The 12495-nt window shown below is 47.3% G+C and overlaps 1 protein-coding gene across 1 annotated transcript in view; it reads left to right on the forward strand.

Moving 5' to 3' along the window:
- The window catches only part of TXNDC11 (thioredoxin domain containing 11), a 1034390-nt gene that overhangs the window by 248026 nt on the left and 773869 nt on the right, over positions 1-12495 (forward strand). The window contains exon 4 of the mRNA XM_069647793.1: positions 5474-5603. Within this exon, the coding sequence (XP_069503894.1) occupies positions 5474-5603 (130 nt within the window). The remainder of the gene's footprint in view (positions 1-5473; positions 5604-12495) is intronic.

Genomic DNA, 12495 nt, shown 5'->3' on the forward strand with positions numbered 1-12495 from the left:
GCCTCAGCCCGGAGGCGCCACGTCGGTATCCGCGCTCTGGGGCGGCAGTACTTCCATCCCAGGACCAGAGGTGAGTGGTCCGACAGGACCCTCGCTTTGTATTCTATTTGGGTGGTCTCTACCACCACATCTGGCATGGCAAAAAAATAGTCAGGTCTTGTATGCAGTTGTTGCGGGGCTGAGTAATGCGAATACTGTTCCTCATTAGGATGTTTCAGCCTCCAAACATCTGCCAGCCCTAAGTCGTCGAGCAGTGTCTGCAATGCCCTGGCCGCTGGGGTGGGCCGATCAATCTTATCATCAGATCTGTCTACCCTGGGGTTCAGCACACAATTAAAATCCCCTCCCCAAATAACCACCCCACCCACGCACGCACCCAGGTTGGTACACAGAGTCCTAAAATATGCCGCCGTGTTTTGATTGGGGGCATACGTGTTTACAATGCACACCTCCTTATTTTCCACCAGTGCCTTCAATATGACCATCCTCCCCTCTGTATCCACCACCTCTTGTGTAAGTTGGAGCGGAACGTGCGGTGCCACCCAGACCAACACTCCCGTAGCGTAAGCAGAATACGTAGAGCCCACTACAATACCTCTCCACTTCTTCCCCCACCAGTTCCAACTTTTCCCGAGTCAGATGCGTCTCCTGCAACAGTGCAATATCAATCTTCTGTCTTTTCAAATACATCATGACCTTGTTCCTCTTTAAGTAACTATTGAGTCCCCTGACATTCCACGTTACAATCTTAAGATCCCCCATAGCTCATAAGTATCCTCCCCCCTTCCGTGCAGCAAACCCCACCTGCCCACGCGATACAGATATAGCCCTCTGGCTTTTTCTTGTAGCCTCATGTACAAACTCGAACTCCCCTTAACTATACACACCCCAATCTCCCCACTTCCCTCCCCACCCTCTACCCATCCCTTCCCCAACACCACACTCCCCAACTGCTGCCCAGCTCCATCCATGGAACTCAGGCACCCCCACATCTAGCCCTGCAAGCACCAAACAATGCCCAGAGCTCAGTAGGGTGAAGTCGCCCTAATGGCCACTTAACTAAAGTTACTAAGTGGGGTAAAGAGATACGCTCTGCAAGGCTCCCCTAAATACAGCAATAGTCACAGTGCTCATAATATATTGTGCAACAGTCTGACCTTCTCTGCTTAAGGCCGCTCAAATGACTATAATCAAGTCCCAGAGTCCTATTCCGCACCATCTTGTAGCACCCTCCTCGTGCACTACTTATCTCCTCCATCTCCTCTTCCCGTCTGAGCGTCAGGCTCCTGGGGACATCCCTGCGCGTCGAGCCATCCCATGGCGCCCTCCGGAGTCTCCAAAAACAAAGTCTTGTGTTTGAGAAAACCTTCAATTTCGCCGGGTACAGCAACATGTATTTACAGCCCGCCTCTCTCAATCTCCGCTTTACCGTACCAAAGTTCATGCGGCTATGCTGCACAGTCAGGGTATAGTCCGGGTAGGCCGTTATGTTTGCCGCTCCTCGTGTAATCGTTCCTCCCTTGCGGAAGTGTTCTAGTATCCTCTCCCAGTCCCGGTAATTAAGGATTTTGGCAATTACTGGCTTAGGTGGGTTTCCCGGTGGCGGCGGCCTCCTTGTTAGAGCTCTATGCGCACGTTCCAACGCGAATCCTTGAGATAAGGCTCCTCCGGGTATCTCCTGCAACAGCATAGATTCGATGAACTCCGTGCGATCATGGCCCTCCGATCCTTCTGGCAGGCCCACGCTGCGAATGTTATTCCGTCGGGCGCGTCCTTCCGCCTCCTCAGCCCTGTTCTCCGAGTTGCCCACTCTCTGCACAAGGGCATGCAATTCGGCCTTATGGGAGGCACAATGCGTGGTGTTCGGGCTCACCTCTTTCTCGAGGGTCTCAGTGCGCTTCGCCAGGGACCTGACGTCCTGCCGGAGTAAGTTCACCTCCTCTTGCACCTCACCGACCTTAAGGTCCAATGCCGTTTTCAACTCTGTTACGGCCAGTTCAAGCTTAGCCTCCCAGGTCGCCTTCAAGTCCGCAATCGCAGCCAGGACCTCTTGGTTAGTACCCGTTGCAGGCATGCCACCCATGGGCGACTTATCCTTGCTCTTGGAACTTTCCGGACCAGGGGACGTCTTGGCGAAGTTGTCCAGCGTGGGCTGCTTCGCCTTCGGTCTCACTGTTCTATTAGACATGGCCCAGGGACCCGCGTTCCGTGCAAGTTACAAATGCGCACACAGTTCGCTCCTAACGCCCGACCATCGTGCGGCCTGCTCCATCCTTTGTTTCGGTCATTGATCGCCCATTTTGATTCGTCTTCCGTCTCCGGCGCTCCTTATCTTTTTCGCATAAAACTCCACCACCGTTCCTCCCACGCCTTCCAAAAGTTCACCAAGCACAGTCAGACCGTTCACACATCGACATGTGTGTTTTCAGCAGTCATAGGCACGTTGTTATGCACTATTTCGCCAGGATCATTTCAGGATCTCGGGAGCTCCTCCAGATCGCGTCCTCCTACATGGCCCTCGTAGCCACGCCCCCAGCCTGTTATAATACATCAATTTAAGAATGCACATAGATTTGAAAAATCTACTGGAATTACATTTCAAAATTAAGCACACCATTCTTTTCTATTTCCCATCATAAATGCACATGAAAGGTAAACCCATGACTGGCCATTTATCTTCCACACAGAATAAAGGTTCAACATTTGAATGTCCCCTTTGAAACTTCAGCAGTTAATGAAGGTCAAGTGAAGTCCATTGTTCCCAAACATTAAGACATCTAGCAAGCATTTCCCGCTAATATTCAAAGACGAATATTTTATTTTGCTTTTCCTAGAATTTCCAATAAAAAGACAAGACTTTAATGTGTTATTTGAGTGACATGCGCAGGGTTGTTATTTTGAGCACATACGGCCTCATTACGAGTTTGGCAGTACGTGGTAAAAGTTGGTGGTAACTCTTTTACCACCAACTTTACCACTATGACAAAATACGAGTTTAGGCATGGAGTGGAGGATTGATTCCAGGAAAATCCTTGAGGGTAAATCCTCCAACTCCCCGCCGAATAACCAGCAGAATCAGCAGAATTCCACCCAAAAAAATCCATGGAGTCCAATGGACTCAAATAAATGGGGAATTACACCGCCACCAACACTTGTAATCCGGCGGATATTCCGCCAAACCAAGTGGCCGTAGCGGTAATTCGTTTGGGCAGTATTCCGGCAGATATGCTGCTGGGATACCCCCCAACTCCTAATGAGGCCCATAGACTACTTTCTCCTTTGATTGTGGCTGTACTTGATTTGAATGCTCACATATGGAATACTAAACCATCTCCATTATTTGTGTTTAATAGTCTGTACACTTTCCTTGCTAGGGCATTGGGTCTGCCTACAGAGCTACTTCAGGTTCTCTCAGTTGGGGATGGGGTTCCATGCCAGGCACTCTTCGAGTGACCCCTACCATGTTCTGGAGACAGTGGATCCTACCCATACCTACCTTGCCCAACATTGACTTGCTTGAAGCGGCCCTCTTCCTCCCAATTCATCAGACTGGGGACTGTCTCATACATCCAAGTACAGCTCTCTATCCCCATCCAGTTTTTGATCAAAGTAGCTAAGTAGTTTCTGGTTACAATAGGGTTGGTTTTCAAAATGTTTTTGCCCATCATATACAAAAACAAATACTCGAATATTGTAAGAAATTGGGTACTCCCAAGTATAGTGTATATTTAGTGCCTCCAATGAGGTTTTGACATGTCACAACCACTGTAAGCCATCAGCACCATCCAGGGATTTAATTTCTTGTATTGTATTTTGTTGATATTTGTAAACTGAGGGATTTGGGGAAGCCCTACCCCTGACACTTACCAGTGAAGGTGGCTTGCTTCTTTATATTCCTGGTGCACAGATCTATATGCACCATTATGATTTTTGCACCCCTTGAAGGCCCAATACATTCTTTAAAAAAGACATGATTTAGCAAATCCCATTTGTTTCAGGTTTGCTGTACTCCATAATTCACTTCAGTGCTCCTGGCACAGCTTTAGCCTAGTAAGCGATGAGAGGTGCTTCTAACAAGACTCGTTCACCCCTGACCCCCTCCAACCTTTTGTTAAACATTTTGGAAATCTCCTTAAGTCTGTTCCAGAAGTTGGGTAGATGTATCCACTTGTTGTGTTCTCTAACTGGTTACCCAGCTGAACTAGAGAACAGATGGTACATCTTGGTCTCACAATATTTTGTGATTCAGTGGTTTTCAGAAGCCCAATCTCGGCAGGATAGCTCAGGGGTATCATGCTTGTCTTGGAATCAAGATGATGTGGAGCAACACAGGTTCGATCCCCGGGCCCACGCGTAAAAATCTGTGGGTATAAAGCATGTTATAAATAACAAATTATTATATATTATAATCACTATGATTGTCCCCATGAGGCTGTTGATAGTGAGGCCTCTTGTGATAGTAACTCACAGTCTTGCACAACTCAGATAAGGCAATTTTCTGTTCTTGACAGCATTACTTTATCATATTTGAATAGTAAGAGCTGATCACTCACGCTGCCCATTTGCGGATTGTCCCAATTAGCATCATTATTAAAGGCGGTGGCTTCCACCCAATATAATGGCAAAGCCATCAGTAGACACCCTATTGGGTTCGAATGTAATTTGTTACCGTGTTCCAATATCCATGGCCTTTAGTAGATGTACCTGCTTTCGCCTTGTCCCTTCTTTGCGCAAGGTGTCGCAGAGCTACATGTAAACAAAAAAAAGTTGAATGCAGCTTTTAAGTAGACACGCACCAGCTTACCATTCCTTAATTGGACATTTTTCATCTGGAAAAGTAATCATTCTAGACACTGCTCTGCAGTGCCAGATGTCTGACAAACATCCCATGGAACCCAACAATGTATTTTTCACTTTCATGGGCCATCCAGTCCTGGACTATTAGAAGAAGAACCTTAGTGAACGGCTTGCTAATGTTACTAATCTGGGAAAAAGGGCAACTGTAGCTGAGCTCGTATCTACGTCCCTTCTTAAACATAGGGGACAATCTCCGCTATCAACCAGTCTAGTGACATTTTGTGTGATGGTATAATGGCATTAGCCTACTTGCACACCATATCTCTCCAAAAGACAAAAGAATATCATTAACATTGGGGACCGTCGCCACCTTTTTGCGTTTTGATGGCTAGTTGCATCTCCTGTAAAAAGAACGGGACGGGATTTAAAACCCCTATGCCATCCTTAGTCGCGGGGGTCCCAGTTCCTGCCATAAGCACATTGTTTTGTAGGAGACTGTAGACTGCTTAGTGAATTATTTATGGACCTTGTTGACCAAATTCTCATGTGCTTTTATGTATATATCATTCATAACCTGTTCTTTCAATCACAGCTTAAATCTTTGGTAATGAGGCAAAATGCAAAATATGTTATATTTGTTTTGTTCTAGATTAAATGTTTTTTGTTTAAATTCTAGTTTTGGTCCCATTGAGTACAAAGGTCCCATGGTGGCAGCTTACATTGAGAAGTTTGTCCGCAGAGTGATGATGCCACTTCTCTACATTCCATCTCGAACAAGACTGCTAGATTTTATTTCGCACTATGAGGTACCATTCTTTTGCTTCACTTGTATGATGGCTTTCTAGCTTTTTGCAATGTTTAAATGGCGGCTCACGCTTTGATGTCAAGGTTGAATAATTCATATTGGCCAGTTGATGACTGTTCTGTTGAGGGTCTTACTTACAGCGTTGAATATGTATCAGATATGCCTGATTCAATGAGAGGTTGTCTTCCGCAATGTTGGTTACATTACACATGAATGAAGGGGCTCTGAAAACACGATTGTCAGGTTTTTTCTGTGACTAATCAGAAGAAGTCGTCCCTTCTTCCTTACGGGGAGACCTTTCCCATGGTGCCAGGGCGGTGCGTCCACAGAACAATAATCCCCCTGGGGTGGTGCACCAGGGTAGAATTGCGTGGAAGAGGAAGCCCCTTATGGGATTAGGACGACCCTCCCCAGAAAACGCAATATCCCGGCCAATTACCGGACCATAGACCCCCTTCCTACAACCCTGACAACAACCCTTTCCTTAATGGACTCATGAGTTGTTGTTGCCATCCCCTACCCCTAGAAAGTAATGGGACGAGAAAGATTAGGACTTGCCTAAGTGAAGATCTCTTTCCCAGTACTGTGACTAAGAAGAACCCCCAATTACTCTCAAGGGACTCATAAGATCAATACTGTGATGAGGGAGCAGTCCGGAGGCATGAGGATTACCTGTTCGAACCACATTCAGCAGTCTAGGGTTTCCCTAAGTCCTATTGGCCAGAGTCAGTATAAAAGGGTAGACAGACTCAGGAGGTTGCCAAGCCTTTGCTGGAGGAGCAGGGAACCAGTGCTGCAAAAGAAGGGTCTGTGGACCATTGAACTATCCTGAGAGAGGGGGAACCCTTTAACCCCAGCATCCTGAATGTAACTGAGGGAAGTTGGAGTCTCTCGGTGGAACCAAGAAGACAAGCCTGCCTCTCTGAGGAAGGGGGGGAAACCTTGAGCGAAAACAGTGTGCAAGGGACTAGAGAGAGCAGTTCTCTGGGGAGTGGGGAGGAACAGCGAGAGCCATGCAGGAAGGCAGCTGATGCGAGCCACAAGGAGAGATCAGATCAGGAGAGATCCTTCATGGCATCCCAGAGCCCGTCGAAGCACGCGAGACGGTGAACACATAGCCGGGAAATGTGGAAAGAGTGTCAAGCCACTGCAGACCTCACTAGGAGCCCAATAGCTACCAGAGCTTCACAGAGGCTGCTACCCAGGAACCGCAGATACCTCTAAGGCGGAAGGAAACAGGTAGTTGGGGTGTCAGGGAGGTGCTAGGGGTCCAGGGAAGCAAGCAGGCGAAGAGAGAAGAACTCTTTGAAAGTCGGGCAGTAAGAAGGGGGTCTGGGACCCCAAAGTGTAAGTGGGTCTGGGACCCTGAAGGAATATTACGAGTCTGGGACTCGCTCCTCTTTGAAAGTCGAAGGGACAAGAGTCTGGGACCCTGAAGCAAATGAGACCGTTGTATACTAGGCAGGCGAGTGAACTAAACGGATACAACACAACCGTGCGAGTCGGGGACCCGCATCCGCATGTGAAACCAAAGTTTAAAGCAAAGAGGATCTGGGACCCGGAGAGAAGAAAAGTGAGAATACAACAGAAAACACTTGCTTGGCAAGTGAGCGAACCAACCTGTGTAAATCATTGTGAGTCGGGTCGCGGTCCCACATGGGAGGTTAAGGATAAGAGGGTCAAGAAATCTAGGACTGAGAAAAGGAAATCCTAAGCTTGATAGCGGACCATGCCAAGCTGATAGGAACAGTTCCTCTTGTATCAGTGGCTTAAGATAAACTGTCTAGGGGAAAGGAGCATAACTATAGCATTGGACTAAGAAGCAGACTAGGGGAAAGGAATGCAATCCTAGCTTTGTAGTCTTGTATTTTGGAACATTATTTTGCACCACTTTATAGTTCCAGCAAAACAGAACTTTACTGTTGTTTGAAAACACACTGAACACTTATTACTTTGAGAAGAGACCATGCTTGACCAGTTATCTTGGATTATTAGTGTTAGGGACAGAAGTAGGTTTTGGGGACCGACAATGAAAAACTTTTCACTAGTTTCTTTTGCGGTAGGGAAACCCCTCTTAGCTTTAGGTATAGATCTGCATTTTTCCAAACCTCTTTTATTTAATAAAAGTTTATGTCCAAAAGCATTCCACCATTGTGTCCGAGCCTTAACTTCTGCACCCTTAGATCTTATAGCGCATATGTTTTAGAGCATATGTAAATGTCCATAGAAGTTCTCGGATACAGTCATTTATATTGTAATGGACAATGATATGCTGGCTGGATTTCAAAGCAAGCACATACTTTCTATCCTTAGAAATGGGAGAACCAAAGAAGTCTTTAACTTCTGTAATGGTGCAGGTGAAGGATGCTGCCACAAAGGTGCATGTTTGGGGCTAAAGACTTTTATTGAATAGGAAAGCAGAGAAGTGGAGTGGCTAAGTGGTCACAGGTGGTCTATCTTTGCTGTTTACTCTTTGGAGCTCTGGCGAAGACCCGTGTGCTGCTGCAAGAAGTTTAAACCCCCATTTCGACCCCGGAACACGGAGCAGAGAAGTGAAGTGGCTAAGTGGTCAGAGATGGTCTGAGGGGAGTCTGGGGAGTTGCACGGCACTTTGAGCAAAGTGGGACGTCAAGTGACAGCAGTCTGCTATCCGCAGTCTGCGAACATCAAAAGAAGGAACATCAACAATCAAGGTGAGGGTAGTTAATAACATTGTGACTGAACTGAGCGTAAAAAACCAGGAACATTGACTGTTTTAGTGTACTGAAGAATCTCTCAAAATAAATTTCAATAAAACTCACCAACTCTTGTTTGGGTCTACATTTAACAGCTCGGATTGCAGGGCTTTTGAGCAACATGGCACACTTATACACGTTCAAATCAACAATGCCAAATATTTTAAGACTCTTAACCACAGCGTACTAAACGAACGTCTAAAGGACTTAATACTAAGAGAATCAAATGTGACTATGGATTTTCAGAGAAGTACAAATGACATTCACCAATATTTACTAAATGAGAAAACTGGACCAAGAGTCGAGCAGCCAAGTCCGTGTGGACAGCATACTTCTAAAACGTCCACAGATTTAACAGGCTGCCACGTGGTTAACTTAATATCTTTTGTAGATGTTTCAGATTCAGCACTAGTTTAGATTTCCTCCTGACTAGAAGGGTCAATAGACTCAAATGGTGTCAAGGAGTGCCAACCCTTGGCTTCTGACAAACTATGGGGCCAACTGTCTCTTGAAAGCAATGAAAACTCAATTCACACTATCGCGCATTTTGGACCACCCCCCTCTCAAATTCACGTAAAAGGTGCGTGGAAGAAAATCAAAACAATAATTACATCCTGTTAATCAACCATTAAGACAAAAGTACTAATTAATCTCCCTAATATTGAGACAACATTATACTCTCAAGTGACTGTTGAACAAGAAAAAGACTATGATTTAAATAAAGAAATAGTTGCAGAAACCGCTCCAGGACACATGTCCCCTGAACTTGATAAAAGGAAATCCAGTGGAGCAATTACTGAAATAAAAGTGACAAATCTGCAAGTTGAGTTTCAACACAGAAGAAGCTGTCCACAAAAAATCGGGAATTTATCAGCCTCTCCAATATTATATCAGGACTCGCTGGATTCATCTTCAAGTTCCTCTGTTTCCTTCATACAGCCAACACAGAGGCGTTCATTTGGAATAACTAATACAAACCCTCCTCTGAATCAACCTTGACTGCAATGAATACGTGACTTTCAGTGTTAACTAAATTATACCATCTTCTCAATGAAAAGATAGTGACACAGTCTAACCTCACTGGAGAAGTGTTGTCAAGATTGAAAAAATTAGACATGAAGGTATTAGAACTACCAAATGCAATCTTGCAGAGCACACCGCCACTTTGCATGACTATGCAGCAAGAAGAAAACACAGTTAAATCTATAATTCGAATTGATTGTGTCCTCCAATGTATTACACATCTTTGACATGTAATATCCACATTTGTGAATGTCGGAAACTTTTTCGGCAGAGGGTCTTGTCTGTCCCTCGAAGGCCTCCGTCGAGGGCGACGTCACCAGATGTTATAAATAGGACACATGGCGCCCGTAGCCTCAGATCTGTTTTTTCTGCAAACGTGTTTGCTTCCGGGATTCGGCGCGCCTCGTGTATTCCATGTGAATATGTCTTCTTCTTCGACCCCTCTTACTCCGCGGTCTAGCTTCAAGATTTGCCGGGACTGCAAGTCTAAGATGTCAATTACTGACCCGCATCGCATTTGTTTGTGGTGCTTCGGCGAGAGTCACGTCACAGACGACTGTTCCAAATTCCATTCGCTGACTGCTAAGGCCTTGCAGGAGCGTAAGGGAAAGCTTCAGGTAGGTAGGGGTTTTAAACCCAGTAAGTCCCGTAAATCTAATTCCAAGGGTATTTCCACCGACGATTCGAGGGGCGACGCTCCGCGACTATCCGCATCGGAAGGAGTCGCGGGGGTCTCGGTCCCAGAGTGTTTCCTGCCATTCGTCCTCCTCGTCTCGGCATTCTAGGATGCGCTGTCACTGGTCGCCTTGCCCGTCCTCCTCGGAGGATAGAGCCGCAAGGAAAGTGGTTTGTCCGACAAAGTCCTCGACTCCGGAGGAAGGGGCTGCCTTCAGGGAGCAGATGTTGGTGATTTTTCCAATCGCAGGGCACAGTTCCGTCTGCCCCTTCTAATGAAGCTGGCAAGCCACAAGGAACGGTCCTTCGGGCCCGGGTCCTCAGTGCGATCCTCATCTAGAACCTTTGAGGTCCTGTTCAGACTAGGCTCAGGATGGTCGCAAGAGACGTGCTTCCAGGTCTCGGTCCGCGTCCCCAGCGAGACCGCAGAAACCTGCTAAGGACTTGACGTTGACTCTGATGTGGCTCCTGTATGTTCAGTCATTTGGAAGAGTTAAGGCAATCTCTTCATGATGCCAGTGGCCTAGACTCTTCTCCTGAGGTGGAATGTGGCAGACCTGAGCCTGGGGCTCATGCTGAGTCATCCTACAGGAGACTGATGGCTAGGGTCATAGAATATCTTGGTTGATCCACTCCTCCTGAAGCTTTTGTTCAGGATGACTTGACTGGAGCCAGACCACGATCACCTACATGGCGCTCAAGGGTCTCTCCATCCCTCCAAAGACCCACTTGGAGTCAGACTTGGCGCTTGTGGCAGCAGACTCACTCACTCCCATAGGATAACATTGGGGATTGGACTTGTAGTGCATTGATGGAACAAGATTGATGCCCCCACATATTTCAGTACCCAGAACTGCATGTGCAGTCTAGTCTTTTGGGTGTGGTTCAGCCCAGAGACACCTGGGATACCCAGAGACTATTTAAGCCACGCCCAGGCTGAGAAACATGCTTTGTATTTTCTGCACCTGCAGCGTGACACTCACCGTGTTCAGATCGGTCTCCAGTAGGCCTGCATCTTTCTTCTGCGCTCAGCTCCTGCAAGAACAAGAACACCGTTAGGAACAGCCTTACCTTGCATCACTTCTGCCAATCATTCATCGCTCCTTCTGTTCTGCGGGCATCTTCAGTGGTGTTATTCCCATCCCGGCACGCCGCTTCCTAAGGAAAAGGGAAAAGAACAGAAAAAGGCATTAGTAAGCTTATTTTTAAAGACTGTACGAGCTTCAAACGGTTACCTGAATCCCAGCCGCTCTGGGGGAACTCTGTCTCCGGAACTTCTCATCCATCTGCAAAAGGGAAAAGACACTCCAGGTTAGTGTGGAAACATATAGAGGCGCCGCATACCATGCTTACTCACCGCATTTCTTCTTCATAACCGGCACTGACGAGAGCCTTGAGAGGTTGCAGACCTCCAAAGCTGCAGCAAAATCTTTAAGCGCAGCTGTGCGTCAAACTCTGCCTTTTCGTCCTAGGGGATAGCAGTGGAGGGGAGGTTCTTTTCGTTACTACTCCTCCTTTCGTAGAACGGAAGGTGTCACCAGTCAAAGGGGTCAGCTTAAAAGTACCCTTGGTGATTGGGGAAATAGAGGGGCCAAAGCCACTCAGGCAGCTGCCTCTTTGCCTTAAGGCGCTGCTGCAGCCGCTCCAAAACAGTCATGAGGCCATGTCCCATGGTTCGCCGGTTGGGGGCAGACTGTCTCAGGATCTCGAAGAATGGCGAGCCATTACTTCGGATACGTGGGTTCTGGATACAATAGCGCCGGGGCTACTGCCTTCCCTTCGTACAGCGGCCTCATGACAATCAACCAGGGAATCTCTCTTTGAAGCTTCCAAATCCGCTCTTTGTGCAGGAAATCTTGACCCTACTAGAGAAAGGCGCTATAGAACTGGCGCCTGTAGCGGAGAGGAACAAGGGATGGTATTCCCCATATTTTTTGATTCCAAAGAAAGATGGGGGGATTGAGACCCATCCTGGATTTGCATTGGTTGAACAAACTTCTCAGGATGGTCACTCTTTCTCAAGTCCTCCAGGCCCTTCAACTTCCAGATTGGTTGGCGTCTCTGGACCTACAGGATGCTTACTTTCATGTGCCGATTCATCCCAAGCACAGAAAGTACCTGAGGTTTGCGGCTGGCGACTCGCACTTTCAGTTTCGGGTCCTGCCATTCGGATTGACCTCCGCCCTGAGGGTCTTCCCCAAGCTGATGGTGGTGGTGGCAGCGTATCTCAGGCGAGGGGGATCCACGTCTACCCCTTTCGAGGGGATTGGGTCCTCCGACGTATTCCATATCTATGACATGTAATCACCACAGCTGTGCTGCTTCGGAAACTTTTTTCTGCGTCCTGCGTCGATGACGTCGATGCGCCGTCGTCGAGGACCTCGTCCGACGTCATCCGATGTGATAAGTAGGACGCACGACGCCCATAGCCTCAGTTCCGTTTTTTCCGTGAACGTGTTG

The sequence above is a fragment of the Ambystoma mexicanum genome, chromosome 2q, assembly GCF_040938575.1.
Source record: "Ambystoma mexicanum isolate Mex_15411 chromosome 2q, UKY_AmexF1_1, whole genome shotgun sequence".
In the NCBI taxonomy this organism is placed as follows: domain Eukaryota; kingdom Metazoa; phylum Chordata; class Amphibia; order Caudata; family Ambystomatidae; genus Ambystoma; species Ambystoma mexicanum.